Here is a 20,368-nt window from a genome sequence, read left to right as displayed (position 1 = left end):
ATGCTGAAAGTTGAGAAAACTGAAGCAACAGAATGAATAATAATAGTAATAAATTATAATCCATAAAATATCTATGAATCCATTCTGATATAAACAACCGAATGACTGACTAAATAAATAAATAAATGGAGGGAGGGAGGAAGACAGCTCTTCCTAACAGAATTCCAATTAACAAACGTAGAAAACAGAAAACCACCATTTGGTAAACACTACAGTAATAATTGTTGCAGGCAAAACCCACCAGTGGATGATGAAAGTGCGAATTAAAGTAAAATGAGCAACAGAACACTGTCATTCACTACAAAGGGAAAAACGCTAACTTTACAGTGGAGGAACCTGGTAGGCACCACCTCAACCAAGTGAAAACAGCTACCACCACCACCATCATGTACGCCCAATATCGTGGACTAAGAAGGGCACAGTATCACTTCTGTGGTATTACTGCAAAAATGCATAACTTCTAATAATGAGAAAACATCAGGTGACTCCAATTTGAGGAATTTTATGCAAAATAACTGACAGTACTCTTGTATCAAGGTCATGAAAGACAAAGACTGAGGAACTCCCACAGATTGGAGGAGACTTAAAAATGAGTGAAATTTGAGTTAAATCTGTATAGTACTGTAATCAATGTTAATTTCTGGTTTTGATCATCGTACAATGGTTATGCAAGCTGTTAATACTAGAGGAAGCTGGGTGAGGCCTCTGTGTACTACTTTTGCAACTTTTCTGTAAGTTTAAAATAATTTTCTTAAAAAGAAAAAAGAAAAATTTACCCAGCATTAATAAATAAAGTAAATTTCATTCATGTACAAATCTGGTAACAGTCTGCAACTTCCTGTCACCTACAGGATAAAGTATAAGCTCATTAAGATAAAGACAAAATCCACTATAAATTGGCTCAATCGCCCAATACCCCATCATGGAAAAGTATTTGTATTTCCCCTATAAGCCAAGCTCTCTCAAATTATACACACAGTACCCTCCCCTGCTGGAACTCACTCCCTACAACATCCTTCAGCAAGTCCACAGGACTCGGCATAAGTAAATCCTTCCCTATGAAGCTACCTTTCCCGACCTCCCTTAGAAAAACCAAGAATTCTTCCCCACTCTATTCCCCCGCTTATATGACCAATGGAAGAACATGAAGCCCTCAAAAGAAGATATCTGGTTCTGCTTATAGGTGTTTCCTAGGCACAGTACGGTCTGGGACGACAAAGAGCTTTTACCAAATGTTTATTACAGGCTGAACACTGCCATGAGCACATTACACTTCTTCAATAGTTAATTATCAATAACACTGAAGAGGTAGGAACAGAGCCCACTCTTCCTCAAGACCCTTAGAGGGCAGATGGCTGTGGAAATTCATAGACTTTTAAAAGTCACACCTTGCACATAGGTAAGTGCCTCAAAAATCAAACACAATGTCAAAGTCAGACAACATACAAAAGAGTGAACTGTAATGCAAACCATGAACTTTGAGTGACTGTGATGTTCCACGGTACACTCATCAATTCTAACAAATGTACCAATTTGGTGGGAGATGTTGACACTGGGGCACTATGCATGTGTGGGGCAGGAGATGTATGACAAATCTCTGTATCTTCTGCTTAATTTTGTTGTCAACCTTAAACTGCTCTAAAAAATGTCTTAATTAAAAAAAATCAAATACATTAATATTCCTGCTTCAAAATTACGGATAATTAAAAATAAAAACAGCCTTATAAGTATTACTTCAGGTCAAATTTTGCCACCAAATGAGTTTGACGCAGAACTTGGGGGGAAAAAAAACTTCTGGTTCTGAGAGATCTTTAGATTTTAGAAATGCAGATAACGCACTAAAAACTTGTATTCTTATTCCTATTTACACAAGAAGGTATGTATGACAAGTGTGGGGAAAAAGGTCAGTCAGGTCAAGGAGATTGGTAGTGTTGTTTGGATCTTTTACATCTTCACTGATTTTTTTGTTTAGTCCTTATATCAATTACTGAATGAGAAATGTTAAAATTTCCAAACACGATTATGGATTTCTCTGTCCCTTTAGCTGCACATATTTTGTGTTTCGTGTATCTGAAGCATTCACCTTTATGACTGTTACGTCTTCTTGATGAACTGATCCCTTTATCATTGTAAAATGTCATTTCTGATAATTCTTGTCCTAAAAACTATTTTGCCAATATTAATATACCCGCAATAGCTTTCTTATGCTTACTGTTCATAAAGTATACCTTTTCCTGTCCTTTTATTCCCCATAGATCTGAGTTTCCAATAGGTATTATTTGCCTTCAGCCTAAAGAAATTTCTTTAACATTTCTTTCAGTGCAGATATTCTGCCAACAACTTCTCTCAGCTTTCTTTCCTTTACCTAAAAATGACTTCATTTCATCTTTATTTTTAAAGATTTTCTTGTTGCTGTGTATAGATTGAGTGACAGGTCCCTCCTTCCATCAATTTTAAATATCTCATTCCATTTTTAAATATCTCATTCCATTGTTTTCTGCCCTCCACTTTCTGATAAGTTGTTATCAATCATTATCAATGTTCTCTTATATGAAATTTATCTTTTTTTCCTCTAGCTACTTGTAAGATTTTTCTTCACCTTTGGATTTTCACCACTTTATATTTCTCATGCTTACTACTCTCTGAGTTTCTTGAATCTGTAAATTGATCTTTTTCATTCAAATATCCAGCCATTATTTTCTCAATTTTTTTGCTGTACCATTCTCCCCCCACCCCTTTAGAATTCTAAGTACACATATTTACTGTTTCCCAGTACCATGTTCAGTCTTTCTGTTCAGAATGGATAATTTCTACTGATTTGCCGTCATGTTCATTGTCCCTTTTTTCTGTAGTTTTCAATCTGCTCTTAAGTACGACCAGTAAATTTTTTATTTGGATACTGTACTTTTCAATTTTATAATTTCTGTTCTACAAGTCCCATTTGTTTCTTTTTTAGTTTTCACCTCTCTGCTGAGACTCCCTCATGTTTACTTGCTATCTTTTACTTTAAATCTTCAAACATTTTTATTAGTTGCTTTTAAGTCTTTATTTCCTAATTCCAACTGCTGCGTCACTTCAGGATTAGTTCTATTGGTTATCTTTTCTCATAACTAAGGATCACATTTTCCTGTTTACTGATATGTCTCATAAACTTTTATTGTATACAGACATTGTGTATGATATGTTGTAGAGACTCTAAATTCAGTTAATTTTCCCCGAAGCACGTTGATTTTTGCTCTAGCAGGCAAATTTCTGATTGGTTAGACACCAAATGAACCTTGATTTTGTGGAGCTGGCTTTTACGCTTTCATAGAAATATACTGAACGCTATTTTGGATTTCTCTTTAATTTTATGGTGAATCCCTCAGTCTTGAGGAAGTCTTTAACTCCTACCTCCCTTCTTTGGTTTCAAGGTAAAGCCCAAGGTGCTTACTAAACCTTGCTGGGATTAAAACCCATCAAGGAGACTGCAGCTCTCTATTTCAGTTCTAGAAACCCTGTACCACATGGACTAAGGAGGCCCTCATCTCCGAGGACACTTTTTGTCGGAAATTTTGTTGACTTTCTTTGGTAATTTTAAAATGCATTCTTCATCTACCTAGCAATATGCATAGGTTCCACGTTAGCTCTTTTCTACTCATTAGTCCTCTTTCCTCCAATTAAGAAAGTGTAATTAATCAGAGGAAGGCGACTACTATTTATTCAAGAGAGGAAAGGGGGTGGAGGAAGAGGTAAAGAACATGTTTCAGAACACTGGAGAACAACTCTCAGTAGTTTTTTACATTCCTTCTTTCCAAGGACACATCCTCTTTGTTCAGAAAGCCTTTTATTTCATATCAGAATTTATCAGTACACAGCTGATTTATCAGTACACAAACAGTGCCTTAGTTTCTCTCTTCCAACTACTCTCACCTTTCACAAACTACCTTCGAGTTAGAAATCAAATTGAAGGAGTTAAAAAACAAAAAATTTTAAAAATGTATTTTCTAGGAGTTTCTCCTTAGATCTTCCCTTCTTCTCTCCTATACTCTATGGTATAAAAACAGAACTCACCTCTCCATCTTAGGGAATATTCCTTGCTGTCTCCATGGCTCAAAAAAGGCTCACCCATTATCCAGTGTCCCATGTTTTTGGTTACATGTTGGGCCCCTTTAGAATAACTTAGTTTCAGCAATATCTGTACCATGCTCATAACCAAAGCAGATATATATTGGTTCTGTTAAGAAACAGTCATTCACCTTGAAATACGGCAAAAAGATGATTGTGTGTCCTTTCAGTGTAGCACTATCTACTATCTAACAAGCCCACCTAAGGATCATATGACTTTCCATAAATTATTTAACTTTGTTTTACCTAATATCTATAACTGATTAGGGCCCAGATGCCTTAAGTCGGACATTTACTTTTAGAATACTAACGAGTTAAAATTAATTTGTGTCTAGTTGAAAACATAACTCCAAAGGTTAAGGCTTTATTCTTTTCTGTAGGATATTAATAAATTTTGTATGAAACTGAGTAATCTTATTCCAGCACTCTTCCTTTCAATGATCATATATACAAATCAGTATCTGGCATCAAGATACTGTTGCTGGTTCTGCCACCATCATGATTCCCACCTTAATCAGTAGTCACTATATATCTATTTGAGAATTACGTCTAACTTCTTGAAACTGTATTTGACAGTTTAGAAAATTTTCTTTGTTTTTTGTTGTTGTTAATCCCAGTGAGTTTCAGAAATGAAAATATAAAAATGAACACAATACAAGAAAAAACACCTCTCACATACTTATTTTTAAAGCACAAGTCTTCACATTTTTTTTCTGAGTAACCAAAAAAGGGCAATAAATACTTCCATGTTGGAAAAAGAAACTAATAAACAAAAATGGAGAATACAGTGGTTAAATGTGTATATGAAAATTGACAATGGCACCTGTTAAGTGTGACCTAAGATTTTTTTAAAGTAAAACTGAGAAGACAAGGTATAAATCACTTTTCAAAAAAAGAAGCTGGACAATAAAAAAGCAAAATTAAATAGTGCCCTCCTACAATGAAAAATTCCCCTGGCAACGGACATTATTAGGGACAGCTTTGTAAATATTTGGCATTTTAAAAATGGTGAAGGACCTTTAAGTTACTTAATGGCTTTTAAACAATACATGCTTTGCAGCCTACTCCACCAATACAATAAACAGTGGAAATGTAGTGCCTTTCTGTTTACTTCAGAAAGTGAGACACTTTCTGAAGATTTTGCAGAAAGCATGTATAATCCACAAGAAAGGGAGTGGTTAACCTATCCTTGAAGACATAGTGACAGTGTATACTTACTCAATTGTTCTCATAATCATTATTTATTTTACTGAATCCAAAAAGCATTCTACAGTACACTGTGGAAACGACTATGGTCAACACTATGAGGAAAATGGTCTCAACCTTCAAGAATCTTACAATCTAGTATAGGCCATACACTTGCAAGTAAATGGCGGGTAGGGAAAGCGACAAGTTACTACGGGGCATGCATCTATACACATAAGTGAATGTGTATTAACATTAACAATGAGAATCAATACCACAATGACAGTCTGTTATGTCCTATCCTTCACAAGCGCTGAAGTGAGAGAAAATGTGACTATAGGAGATTACCCCCCAATTTTTGGAATCCCTAAATACTGTTCATAAATATGTAAATATCTATAGAAAACTTACTCCCAATCGCATTTGCTGCCTCAAGTCTCATGTTTCCTGTACCTATCATACCATCAGCACCAGCTGACCTTCCAACTTACCCATGTTTTCTCTTCACGTATAACAATTTTTATCCTGGCTAGGGCAATCCTAAAACAGTTTCACAAATCATGTACAAAAAAATCTGTAGATAACATATAATTAACTCATATTATGCAACTGAATAGTGGCACAATTTGTCATTCTGTTCTTTAATTTATTTAAAACTAATTCCCAGTTAAGAACCATCAATCTCTTAACGTCTTCTGCATTTATCCCTAGTATCAGCAGCTGGCTTTCTGTAAGATCTCTCATTAAGAAAGTTAGTTTCCACCATATCATATGAGTCCCTGCTAACAATGATAATAATAAAGGATAACAAGCTTTATTGATTTGCAGATACAAGGAGACTAGCTGGTTTAATGCACAACTTAAAGAACCAGCACTGCTCACTAGCCTCTCAAACTACTGTCATGAGACTTTGGTATTTCCAACAAATGACTTAAATCAAGAAATGTTAATATTCATAAAAGCCAGTGACCTTCGGGGGAAACTAAAAGAGTGAAAGAAAGAAACAAAAAAGTGTTCTTGAAAGTCAGAAGGAAAAGAAATTAATTTCGGTGTTGAGAGAAATAGGGAAAGGGAATGAATCATGGAAGAGGGAGATCTGAGCTAGGCTCTAAAGATACAGAAGATTACAGAAAATGACAGTTTTTTCCTTATTATATAATTAAAGGGGGTAACTCATAGCATTTTCAACATCTTTGTGAGTTAAACCTCTAGTCCAACTTTTTCATTTTATAGTGGCCCAAAAAGGTTACCTTTCTTGTCAAAGGCGTCAGAGCCGCAGGGTCTCCTGATTCCCAGTAATACTCCATAAAGCCCATACATGATCTGGCTGCAGTTGTCTTGAGAATTAGGAGCTGCTTTTAAATTCTGAGTTCAGCTACACAAGCTGAAGGAGGGGCCCTGTGCTGCCCTAGTGGGGAATTCAGATCTTGAAATGCCAGAAGTGGTAAAGGCAATACAGTCCCCTTCCTTCAGCCAACGCAAGGATCCTTGTCACAGAGGATAAGCTGTATGTGGACACTACACCCTGAGTTCTCACTCATTTCCCCTTTTGTGTCTTTTATACTTACCAATTTATCATTCCCATGATCTGTCTTCACCTCAGAACTAAGTGGAAGAAATAAGTCTGTTGTATGCTCTGGGGGAGGTGCTTCCCCAAGAACTATCAACCCCTGCAGAAGAGAGAGAAACAGCGTAAGTGAGCGGTATTATGAGTTATACATTTAATTTAGGAGTTAATATCAAAAGAGTTAAGGCAGGGGACTGATTTACCAGAGGCCTTTTCCCTCATCATATGGTTCTGAAACAAAATACACCACACTAGCAGCTTTGCTTTCCCAAAAATTATTTCAACAAAAAGCCTAACAGTAGCCATGAGTAATGCCTAAGACTCAGACCCAAGCTTCCTCTTTCTTGCACTTGAGTGCTCTGACTTACATAGATTGTTACCACTAAGCATCTTTTATTCACATCTTCCAGATCTGGAATCGTTATAAAAGTATGGTATTTTAGACTATATTACCAACTAGACTATACTGTATTAACAGCAGCAATGCAGTTTTTCTAGTTAACTTGATCACAAATGTGGCTTAAGGATTACCAAACTGCAAGTGTTACAAGTGTAAATGATGAGCTAAACCAACTGTATCTGAACCACCAAAACTACCAGCTGAAAGGCGGAACAGTCCCTACAATAGACAGAAACCAAGAACTTAAACAACAAACCAAAACAAAACCAAAAGAACTGTTCCAAAGGCATGTGTTTCTCATAAGCGTAAATATTACTCTAGATTTGGTTCCTGCTTGACAATTTCAAATTCAGATCTCACATTCATCACAGGAAATAAAAAGTGTAAAAAGAAATTTAAAATGATCCCACAAATCCTCTCCACAGTCAGCATGGGCCCAGCTTGGTAAAGGCAGAAGTTAGTTTACTATGAACAACCAACCACACAAACGAGTCCCTCTATGAACGCACGGAGAGGTGACTAAATCAGGTTATGACACTGTGCAACAGAAAGACTGGGATGCAAGTGACCAGGGCTTTATGTCTTTGGTTCTCTTTCTCTGGTCTAGAAAATAAAGAGATCTGACTGATAAGAAGCTCTTAACAAAATTTTTTTATTAGAATCATCTGTGGAATCTTATCAAACTATACCTGCCCAGGTCCAACATCAAATCTACTCGGAATCTCTGGAGGAGGGACTGGGTATCCTATGTTTTTAAAAAGTTCCCCTGGTAAGCCCTAATGCAAGCTCTAAAGTGAAAAATACTAGACTTGATCAGTCTTGACTCAGCAACAGAATTTCCCTGGGAACATCCTAAAATATAGATTCCAGGGCCTAGAGATTTTGACTGTATCAATTTGAGCTCCTTAGGCCATTATGACATAGGTTGAGCCAATGAACCAGATGACCCATCCCTGGGTCTTTTCTAACTCAAAATTCTCTTTGAAATAGGGGATGCAAAGAGACAAAAAGGTGGGGGACATTAAGGAAGGACAATGAAATTTTACCTCAGTACACAAGATTAACTAATTAATTAAAATATAGTCACAAGTTGCTAAACAACAGAGATACGCTCTGAAAAGTGCATCATTAGGGGATTTTGTCGTTATTCAAACATCATAGAGTGTACTTACACAAACCTACACGGTATAGCCTACTATACACCTAGGCTATATGCCAAACTTATGAGACCACTGTCATACATGTAGTTTGTTGTTAAGTGGAGCATGATAGTACATCTTTTTCTCCTGAAAGCAACAGACACAACACTTACCCATTCTGGAATAAGAATACAAAAATTCAGGGGAGACTCCTCAGAAAAAAGGGGAAAGGTCATTAAGAAAGCAAGAAACATTTGCCTTAGTCTACAAGATAAAATATCCCTGGCTAAAAGAACTACTGCTGCAAAACATTTTCTTGCCTCAACCACAAGCACAAAACAGATCTCACAAACTTCGCCATTTCAAAGTAAAAACTATTTGTAAACAGTGGCTATTTTGCACACTAGTCCCTTCTCAAAATACTGCATTCTATATCTTCCCTGCTTAAGATCCCAAACCACCTCCCCATTTCCTTTATAAATCTAGCCCAAACTCACCTTGGCATTCGAAGTCCCCCAGTCCCTGTCCCTAACTTATCTATTTCCAACTACTTTCTCCAAGTATTGTTACACCTACCTCATTACCTCCTAGAAAATATTTGAAAGTGTATGAAGTTGTTGTTTCTGTTGAGACGTGGGGGCTACTACAAAGGAGCAGGTAAATGAGTGCAACTAAATGTTAAGAGCTTGTCAAATGCAAGTCCCACCTCCTTCCAAGAAAATGTCCCTGGTTAACTGAGCCCCCACTTGCTCTATCCACATTGCCAGATTTCCTAAAGCATCGTGATTGTGCTAACATTCTGTGTATTTAAATCTCATTTCCAGGGCAGAACCTTAGGCCAAATTATTTATCATTGTCTCAATTTGTTATTTAAATGTGAACCAATGGTAAGCTCCTTGAAGACTCAGATAAAATACAAATATATGTGAATCCTCCCCGATATTCCCAGAGTCATACACCAAAAAAGGAAATGCATAACAATTATTTTTTGAGTTTTATGTTAAAAAATGTTTTCCTTGAACAGGAAAATATTAAGTTTATATTAATTACAGCCAGAAGCCTAAATAAATCCAACTATTAGGTATAAAGTTATCCCCTCAATTTTTCCAGGTGAGAAGGTAAGTTTTCCAAAAGGAAAATTTTTTCCTTAAACTACTAAGTAATTTCTAAAACACACCTCTCTGAGAAACTAGACACCCTCCTGAGAAAGCTTCATACGACCTGATAGGAACCATTTATTCCTCATCATTTTATAGATCCAGAGAGATACAGATCAAAGGTCGTGTCAATAGGCCAAGCCACAGCAGAACTAGGGCTAAAGGCTGGGTCTAACTACCCTTCTGTTTTTTCTATCATTCGTTCAAATCAAACCATCATTTATCCATTCATCAACATTTTTTTGGTGCTGGGGATAGAGGAAAGGAGGAGAGACATATCCTTTTCTCAACCCCCCAACTCACCTATCCCTACCCAAACCCACCCCAAAAAGTGCTTACATTCTAATATTGAGGCAAAAACAGACAACAAACAGTATGAGTAAGTAAATTTTATGTAGTACATTTTTTGTTGTCAGTTTCGTCAAGGCAACACTGACTACTAGTGACCCTACGTACAGCAGAGTGGAACCCTGCCCAGTCTAGCGCACCATCCTTTCACTTTCTGTATTAATTAAAATACAGTCACACATTGCTTAACGACAGGGACACATTTTGAAAAGTGCATCATTAGGTGATTTTGTCATTATTCAAACATCATAGAGTGTACTTACACAAACCAAGATGGTATAGCCTATAGGCACTGTATCAGACGATGCTCTACTACTATTCATAGGGCTTTCATGGCCAATTTTGTCAGAAGTGGATGGCCAGGTCGTTCTTCCTAGCCTGACTTAGTTTTGAAGCTCTGCTGAAACCTGTCCATGGGTGACCCTGCTGGTATTTGAAATAGCGGTGGTATAGCTTTCAGCATCGCAGCAACACGCAGCCACCACAGTATGACAACTGACAGATGGGGGACGTGGTTCCCTGACCAGGAAACAAACCTAGGCAGCAGCAGTGAGAGCGCAGAATCTTAACCACTAGACCCCAGGGCTGGCTATGTAGTACATTAGAAGGTGTGAAATGATAAAGTGAAAAAATAACGGGCAGTGAGAGGATTAAGAAGTGGGAGTAGGCACTGTTTCCCATTAGGCAGTCAGTGTAAACTGTACTGAGGAAGTGATATCTGAGCAAGTATTTGAAACAACATGGGAACAAACTTTGGGAATATGTGAGGAAAGAGCTAATGCAAAAGTTGCTAGGTTGGAGCCAGCTTCATGATTTTAACAAGTGCAAGGAATTTGGCATGGCTGGAGTAAAATGAACAAGTGGAATTTATGGTAGGAGCTGATGCCAGAAGAGGTAAGGGGAGGTACGTAATCTTGCAGGGCCTTGTAACTCATTTTAAGTATTTAGGCTTTTATTTTCAGATGGGAAGTCATTGGAGAGTTTCAAGCAGAAGGGGAAAATGATCTTATTTATGGTTGAAAAGGATCAATCTAGCTATTGTGTTGACATGAAGACTAGTGGGTGGCAAAAGGAGAAGCAGAGAGAACAGTTGGTTGGATCAAAGTAGCTGGATTCTGGATATATATATATTTGAAAACAACCAATTAGCTATGCAAATATGCTTCTTGGGATGTGAGGGAAGGGAGCCAGAGACCAAGCCAAGGTTTCTGGCCTATGAGACAGCAAGAACGGAGCTCCCATTAATCTGTTCAAAAGTCTTTTCAATGCATATTAATTTTAATCAAATCTGTTTTTGCACATATGTGCTAAAGTGTTATGCTGACGCAGCTAACGTTCATCTATGCATTGTTTCCCCACCAAAAATTAAGTTCACTACAGTGTATAATACCAACCAATAGATCATTTATACTTTATCTCATATCAAAAAGGATGAAAGCAACTAAAAGGAGGATCAGCAAATAAAAAGCATCAAAACAGCTAAAATTCATTCACTCAGGTGACATTTACTGAGTGTCTATCATGTGCTATGAAACCCTAACAATAAGAAAATAAATACAGGCATATCTCATTTTATTACACTTCACTTTATTGTGCTTCGCAGATATTGCATTTCTTTTCTAACAAGACCCTCCACCAGCAAAAAGATTACAACTTCCTGAAGGTTCAGAATATAGTTTGCATTTTTCAGCAATAAAGCATTTTTAAATTAAGGTATGTACATTGTTTTTTTAGACATAATGCTACTGTACACTTAACAGACTACAGTCTAGAGCAGAAATAACTTTTATATGCACTGGGAAACCAAAAAATTCATGTGACTTGCTTTTACCGCAATATCCGCTTTATTGTGGCAGTATGGAACCAAACCTGCAATATCTTTGAGGTATGCTTGCAAAATACATTCCACTCATACGGAGCTTATCTTCATCTACCTTGGACAGATAGGTACACAAAATAGTATAATGACAGTGCTGTCACAGAAGTTCAGAGAAAATTACCGTGAGAGCAGAAAACAGGTAGAGCCTAAGTGAAGAGGCTGATGGAAGTGAGACTTCACAGAAATCTACACGGTTACTTAAAATTCCCTAAAATGTACTCAATAAAGTTAATAGTCATGAAAGGAAAGATTATTATTAGCAAACAAAACTTCCTAAAGGTCCACTCCACATCTGTCATGTCAAACCCAAGCTAGGTTTCCCTAGCATTCTGGATTTACACTGACGGGTCACTGCTGCGTGGCTGTGGCATCAGCCTTGTGGGGACATAACCTCAGGGCTGTTGCACTGAAAAACAGACAGCAAGTGGCAGAGGCCAAGATAAAAAGGCCGGGTGACTCTCCCCATCCTTCACCACCACTCCTGAGTCAGAACCAGGATCATACCCAGGCTGCCCAAGCCTAGAGAACTCCTACATAAAGACCAAAAGAATTGGGATGGGTCACAGTTGCATGCAGTCATAATATATCTTTGTAAATTATTCCTCTGTGGAAACACAAAGCTGTCCTACATAAGTCAAAAGAAGGAAGAAAAAAACAGTAAGAACCAAAACTAAAAAAGGAAGAGACAGTAGAAGGAACTGTGCTAAGTAAGCCTGATTACAATACAGGGCAAGCAAAAATAAAAGAAAAGAACTAAGTTGTATATTTGGGTTAATTGCTTCCCCTTTACCAATTTCAGATAATATATGGTCAAAGCACAAGATAAAGAAAACATCACCTCTTAATTTGTAATACAGAATTATGATGCAATTTCACATACTCACTTTCCTATTTCATTCTGAGTAGATCAACCTTCCCTACCCATAAATTAGTAAGCTCACCGTAGACTAGTTCCACAGGAACCATCCTGGGCTACTGAGACAAGACACAGCTGTCCACAACGCCTTATGACTCTATGAAGACGGGAACTTCAACTGCTTTATATCAATTTTGAAGACAAAGTTATTTTAGGGTTCTCCTATTCCCATTCATCTCCTTTTCCATCCAGAATCTATGTTAATGTATCTTTGGGTGAAAATTCCATTGCTCATTTGTTATACGGGGTTACATAATGTCCCTCCAATATTTCTATCATGCAGAACTTATGAATGTGACCTTATTTGAAAACAGAAGCTTTGCAGATGTAATTAAGTTAAGATGAGGCCTTTAGTATGGGTTCTAAATTCCAGTATGACCTGTGTGCTTATAAGAAGGAAATCTGGACATAGACACAATGATAGAGAAGATGGCCATGTGAAGACGGAGGCAGAAACTGGAGCGATGTAGCTATAAACCAAGGAACACCAAGGATTGCCAGAACCACCAGAAGCTTAGGTAAAGGCAAGGAAGGATTCTTTTCTAGAATCTTCAGAGGGAGCATGGCCCTCTCTACAGCTAGATTTCAGATTTCTAGCCTCTAGAACTGTGAGAAAATAAATTTCTGTTGTTTAAGTTTTACCACCCAATTTGTGCTCTTTGTTATGGGAGCACCAAGAAACTAACACGTTTATTTTAAAAAGACATCCTATAAATATTTAATAAAGTTGTGAATTTTCTTGATATATTACTTATTGGGATTATCATTCTACTTTTACTCTTCCTGTCAGAATTTTGTAACAAACACTGCATTCAGACTTCAGACAAAGAAAACATACTATATCTAGAATGCCTTACTTTATAGTCAAGACTGAAGCTCAGAAATGTTCAGTGACTTTTCCTCCCAAGGTTACACAGCTATATGGTAGCAAAGCTAGGACTAGAACCAAAGATTATCTAGTCCAAGTCTGATGTTTCTTTAATATGTTACATGCCCTGAATGATAAAACCCTTGGATAATCAACATATACACAAAATTCCAGAATAACTACTTTCCAGGTATTTAGAAATATCTAAGACTTCTGAAAGTTCCCTAAAACTGCTGTCATCACTTGCAGAGTTATGAGCTAAAGAATAAAGAGGAACCAAAGGTGGACAAAGAATATCTTCTTGCACTAGTGAGACTGTAAACTGAGGCATACTGACAAAATACTTCTCTGGAGTATGCATCAAGAACATAGAAGTAACCATGTTGTGACTTAGATGAATATGTTCATTATGGCATGCTTTATAATTTTAATAAAGAGCATAATTAAAATAGTCAACCAGGAAAGGTAATATAATGTAGCCAATAAAAATATTTTCCCGGAAAACGTTTAGGGTCCACATGTAACATGACAATGTTTAAAGAAATTATTTACATGCATAGAAAAAAAACAGTGGAAGAAAATACGTCCAAATGTTCACATGAGTTAATTTTGAGTTTGGGTTTTGTTTTGTTTTTAAAGACAGTCTCTTTTTTTTAAAGAGCAGTTTTAGGTTCACAGCAAAACTGAGAGAAAGGTACAGAGATAATCTCATGGTGGTTTTTTCCCCTCCTCTTTCATACTTCCAGTATTTTCCAAGTTTCCAAGAACTGATATACAGTATTTTATCAATTCTAAGACATGTTTTTTCACATCTCAGCATCTTTTATATCAAGATGCATCTTAATTGATGGTATGTCTTAGCTTAACTGAAATAATTTCTTAGTGGTACACAAAACAATAGTGCATCTTACAAGCAAGAGCATCTTTGGGTTGATGAAACGTAATAATTTTATAGTGGAGAACTAATATAACATAACATATACATAAACACACAAATATTTATGAATGTATATAAAAGAGAGAAAGCAACAAAAATGACTACCATTGTACTAATCTCAGTTGTTACTAACAGACTTAGCTCTCAAATATGGAAATTTCCACTTAACTATTGGCTATAAAAACTACTACTGGCCATAATAACCTAGAAACAGACACTGAAGAGGTGTCCCTGACAGAGCAAGAGTGCGTCTCTCTCCTCAGGATAGGCATATCCAATCATCTCCTAGCTATTCTTATCACCATTCCAGCTCATGTTCTAGAAATCTCAACTTCCTGTGTGAAGAAGAGATAAGGAAGGCTAAATATTCACCACCCTTGGTGAATGATTTTAGTTTTCATTCCTTATTTGCCCCAGCTAATTTTTAAAGAAGTTAGTCATAATTTAATTTGTTCCCTTAGGATAGGGATAATTTAACAAATTATTTTAAAAAAAAGGAAAAACAGGTAAATCCTCTGGACTTTGCCCTCAATTATAACACACTCTACTGAACTTTTAGAGATTTATATATAAACCCACTTTGAAAAGAAACTGGAAGAAGCTCCAGCGGAATTTTTGGAATAAAAGCTTAAATGATATATACAGGACGCTGTCGAACTTTTACTTCAAACTCTTATAATTTTGTTCACCTTCTCAGTTGGTCATCCTTTAACTTTTGGCCTACTAATTAATTTAATGCATAAACCTCACAGTATAGCAATTTTCTTGACTTTGACCAGCACTAAGGCAGGACAAAAGTGTCGTGACACTTATTTTTAGGAGGAGTAGATTCTTTATCTAGACCCAAGTGTCCAGTCAGGCAGCTCAACTGCATCGAGCTAATAACAAAAAATACCTTGCAAGAATATAAGCTCCATGAAATTAGGGTTTTTATTTACCACTGTGACCCTACTAAGGAGAACAGTGCCTGCTACATAGGCACTATTACAGGCACATCTTTTACACGCACGTTTATCCTTCAATCAAACCCAAACTGAACAGAGGACATCTTTTAAAGTTGATTTTTAAGAAAAGAAAACTATAACACAGTGTTACTGTCAAAGATAAAATCTGTATGGTAAGAATAAGTCCTCTGCAGATAGGAGGACACAGGAAAATAAAAATCCTACTTGCCAATGTCTAATTTTCCCTAAACACCTTTCAGGAAAAACGCTATTTTTTCATCAAGAAAGCAATGGAAGCTTAGTGGTAAAACAGAAACGCATCTAAGTAAAAAAAGCAAGATGAAAATCCTCAGTCATCACCGCTTTTCCATAAATACAACAAATGACAGTTGCAGTCAATGGCTTACATTATATAGTCTCTTTTTCTTATGTTTCCTGTTAGTCCAGATATACAAACTGTTTCGTTTTAAACACATGTTCAATTTAACATATTCTAACAGTGTTGTCTGCACTATACTAAGCAACATCAGGCTCTTAAACAAATTAAACCACTCTATCAGATCATATTAAACCATTCTCTTTGATATAGGTAAGATTAATTGAGAGATGGGAAAAAAAGGATAATAGTAGTTTTTAGCTAGGCTGAAAAAGACCAGACACTTATCCCTTACCTTATTAGCACGTATCTGTTTGTAAATGTCTGTTTGCTGCCGAATTCGATATTCCAAGTCAGAAACATGAGCCTGAAGCCAGTTCCAGCGGCTGACAATAGCTGCTCGGTCTGCAGCCCATCTCCATTCTGACCTGCGCCTCCTAAAAGGAAATAAACTGAGTGAAATCCAAGAGTAGCAGCAGCATTTATACCAAATGGGGGTGGGAAGGTTTTAACACCTAAAGCCCCTTATACTGATCAACTCTAGTGCCAAGAAAAATCCAAGATTTTATATATACACATCTGTCCATCACAGGACATACATGGGTAAAACTCTTCACATACAGATACTTCCAAAATTAACTAGGTGAAATTGCCTTCTAGTATCCTGATCCTGTGGCACACAATTTGTCTGAAATTGTTTTAATTTTTCAGGGGATAGAAATATTCTATACTTTAATATAAGACATATATAAAGAATAAAGATTATCTACATAGAAAATCCAAAAGATGCCACAAATTATTAAAGCTAATCGAGAATTCAGTAAAGTTGCCAAGATCAACATATAAAAACTAATAGTGTTTGCATGTGCTAACAAGCAGAAAATATTCGTTTTTTTTAAAGCACTAATCACACCACCAACAAATGCTAATGTTATACACAAAAGATCTTTACAGAGAAAATAAAACCTGAAAAACATAAAAGACCTACATAAATGATGAGATACATATGTTTTTTGGTGAGGAAGATTAGCCCTGAGCTAACATCTCTGCCAATTTTCCTCTATTTTGCAATGTGGGATGCCACCACAGCATGGCTTGATGAGCAGTGTGTAGGATTGTGCCTAGGATCCAAATCCACAAACCCCAACCCACCGAAGTGGAGCATGCGAACTTAACGACTACACCACTAGGCTGGCCACGAGATACATTTTTTTTAAGATGGCAATTTTCATATATATATCTCTCTATAAATTCAAATAAGCTCCAATCAAATTTCCCTACAGAGTTTTTAATGGAAGCTGACAAACAGATCCAAAAATTTACAAGGCAAAAAAGGACCAACAGTAGAGAAATTCTGAAGAAAGCATGATGGAAACTCACACTACAGACTTACTGTAAAGCTATAATAATTAAGGCAGTCTAGAAAGACAAAAAGACCACTGAGCCAGAATAGAGAGCCCCCAAACTTAGAACTGGATGTATAAAAGAGATGGCATTCATATCAGCGGGGAAAGATTGAACTATTCAATAAATGGTATTGAAATGGACAGCTCTTTACAGAGAAAAAGTAAAATTAGTTCCCTTCCTAGATATAATTTTAGAATTCCTAAATCTGAAAAGCCAAACTAACAAAGAAGAGTACCTTTTGGACGTCACAGCAGAGAAGGATTTCTTGAATAAGAAGAAATAAATTTAGCTAATTTTTAACATACAACAAAAGATACATTGCCAGTAAGAATAAAAACTGGCACCATCACTTTTTGAAGCGTAAGTTGGAAATATCTGGCTAGGTGGAAGACATGCATATCCAACCATCATGCAATTCTATTTCCGAGAACATAACCTGCTCTTCTGCATAGAGAAATAGGTTGGACCATTTCACAATGAATACAAATGTCAAATCACTATGTTGTACATCTGAAACTAATAATACCGTACATGTCAATTACACCTCAATAAAAAAAAAGAAACAGGTTCATTGCCATAACTAAAAATATACTAAACAAAAATAAGTACTATTATAGATACATACAAGTAATAAAAGAATTTAAAGAAATACTGTTTATCAATTTAATTATTACTGTATATATTAACATGACTAAATCTCAACAATGTGGAATGGAAAAACTATATGAAAATTTAAAAGGAATAAACATACAATAATAAAGATTGTTACCAATACACAAATAGTAAATGCAGAAAAATATGCATAGAACTGAGTGATACACAACAAATTCAGTTATCAGGGTCCCCATTATCTCTAGGAAGGAGAATGGAGAAGTTGAATTTTAGCTCTACCTGTAATGTAATGTCTGACTTCTCTTTAAAAACAAAAAGTCTGATAGAAATATAGCAACAATTTAACATTCCCAAATAGAGGGGGTACATGGCATCTAATATATTCTATAATTATAATCTTCCAAAAAATTCTTTTTCAAGAAACAAAAAGCCATCACATGCCCTTAGCCCCACCCCCAATCAGGATATATATACTCACTACTAAAAATTTTAAGTGACTGTAAGTGAACTTTAACCTAGTCCACTGATAGGGTGAAATACAACATAACATCAATAGTAAAAGAGAACAAATCTGATCACAGTAGGGTTAGAAATGAGTTAATACTTAACCATACCATAATAATTAAGACTAAGAGTAGCAATGGTATTTTACTAACTTTTATATGGCCCAAATATAAGCCATTCAAGTCAACCACTGTGAGAAGCAAGGCATTTTGTAGTTCCTTAATCTTGACGGAATCAGTACAAGATACAAAGATATTTTCTTTTTTTAAGTATAATTATCTGGTTCAACGTTGGCTGCAGGTCTAGTTACAGCCCAAATTCAGGAAAGAATCTCAAGAGGTCAAGTACAACCTCTGGATTATTTCTGAACTATAAAATGTCCTCCTCTTTTCCAAAAGAGGCAAAGCTGGTTAACCCTCATAACCTATTTCCAACTTTCACTGCTCTCCAAGGATCACCACTTTCCTATTCTGCGAAATCTCTTGGTTTTACAGGTTCATTTCTGAAGCTCCTACAGCATCAAGTCCTCGTCTACCACCACTGGGCTACTCCAATAACCTCCTTAGATACTGCTCTTAACGTAAGTCACATACTACTTTTCCTAATTAAACTCCCCTCAAACCTTATTTCTTCCTGTCTCTCTTATGTGTAAGGAACCAAAGAGAGCCTCTGCTTCTTTTCAAATCCTAAGTCTTCAAGGAAATAAAGTAGAAGGGGAGTCAAACATTGTAAAAGACAGCAACTGGAAGCCAAGAAGTGATTAATAAAATTAACATGACATCCATTTAATGACAGTTTATTCACAAATTTGTTTTAGCAACTGAGAATGGCTAGCCAAAATAAAATCCTAATGTTGAAAACCAAAGCAAGGGACAGATGATTTCTTGGCAAATTTACAGTACTTCCTCCTTAGTCACCCTTGGTGGACAAAGAATCCTGGCAGTCTCTCCCAACGTTCCTGAACTTAGCTTATAAGCCTTCTCATGACAGCGTTCCAGGACACCATGCACTCTAAATTGGCAGGAAAGAGGAAATCTATTTGTTATCTCTGAATTTAGACATATCTTCACCAAAAGAATTTTCTTTCTTGTTTGGCATCAATGAAAAAAAGAAAAAAAAAGAAAATTTGTTATACAGATAGTCTGTTAGTCTGAGAATACAAAAGGAAAAGAAAATTACTTAAAATATTTCACTTCACAAGAACTTTGATGAATAAATACTTTTTTCTTTGATATTAAGGAATGGCCCCTTCCTTTCAAGTTTTCTAAGGTCAAAACTAACAGGCCTACTATACAGATATTCTTCTAAATACAAATATAAAACTGAGCCTCTTGATAACATTTTTTGGAGACTGGCTAATTAACTAAACAGAGGCAGCATTAAGGGAATACTAGCAATCCCCAGTTTATGAGCAGGTTTCATTCTACAAATATATTTTTCATGACAGTTTAGAACTGCAAGTGATTTTCAATAGACAGTTGTCACAATGTTGTAATTTAATGAAAAATGGAAAACTCCACCCCAAGCGGGATGTTCAAAAAACCAGCAATATGGGCATAAAGCTGAACTGTTAGCAAAGGTGAGAGGTGTACAGTTAACAAGTCTGTGTTGAGCTATGAAGATGTTACCACATCCCAGTGGCAGAGGAGAACACCACAAAACATTACTGCCACAGTAAGAGCTTCACATCTTATACACTTTTTTCCTTAACAAAAACAACATGCCACAGAAACTCAGTTTACCTGAGGTAGAGGTGGGATTCCCCCCTAACATTCAAAAGGTAAATTTATTACTGTGATAATTTACAGCTCAAAAACAAGAGACACTGATTTATTATTAGAGACAAGTTTAAATATAGACTTCAAAAGAACATGTAACTAAGGTTGCAGAATGATACTTATATAATGATCAACTGGTTTCTGATGTGGTCATTATCAATTAGGAAGGAAAAGATGTGGATTCCAACACTGATGAGTCTTTCAACTCATCCTGTTGCTTACTTTGTCCTAACTAGGGAAATAA

General features: G+C 36.2%; 1 protein-coding gene across 6 annotated transcripts in view; it reads right to left on the bottom strand.

The window, feature by feature from the left end:
* Nucleotides 1-20,368, bottom strand: part of KANSL1 (KAT8 regulatory NSL complex subunit 1) — a 175,392-nt gene that overhangs the window by 44,662 nt on the left and 110,362 nt on the right. For all 6 annotated transcript variants that reach the window (XM_070226067.1, XM_070226063.1, XM_070226064.1 and 3 more), the window contains 2 exons: nt 16,119-16,260; nt 6,861-6,962 (listed from right to left, as the gene is read on the bottom strand). In XM_070226067.1, the coding sequence (XP_070082168.1) occupies nt 6,861-6,962; nt 16,119-16,260 (244 nt within the window). The remainder of the gene's footprint in view (nt 1-6,860; nt 6,963-16,118; nt 16,261-20,368) is intronic.

This window comes from Equus caballus, chromosome 11 (assembly GCF_041296265.1).
Source record: "Equus caballus isolate H_3958 breed thoroughbred chromosome 11, TB-T2T, whole genome shotgun sequence".
Taxonomy (NCBI): Eukaryota; Metazoa; Chordata; class Mammalia; order Perissodactyla; family Equidae; genus Equus; species Equus caballus.
The sequence above is the reverse complement of the archived record's forward strand: the minus strand, read 5'-3'. Positions and strand labels throughout refer to the sequence as shown.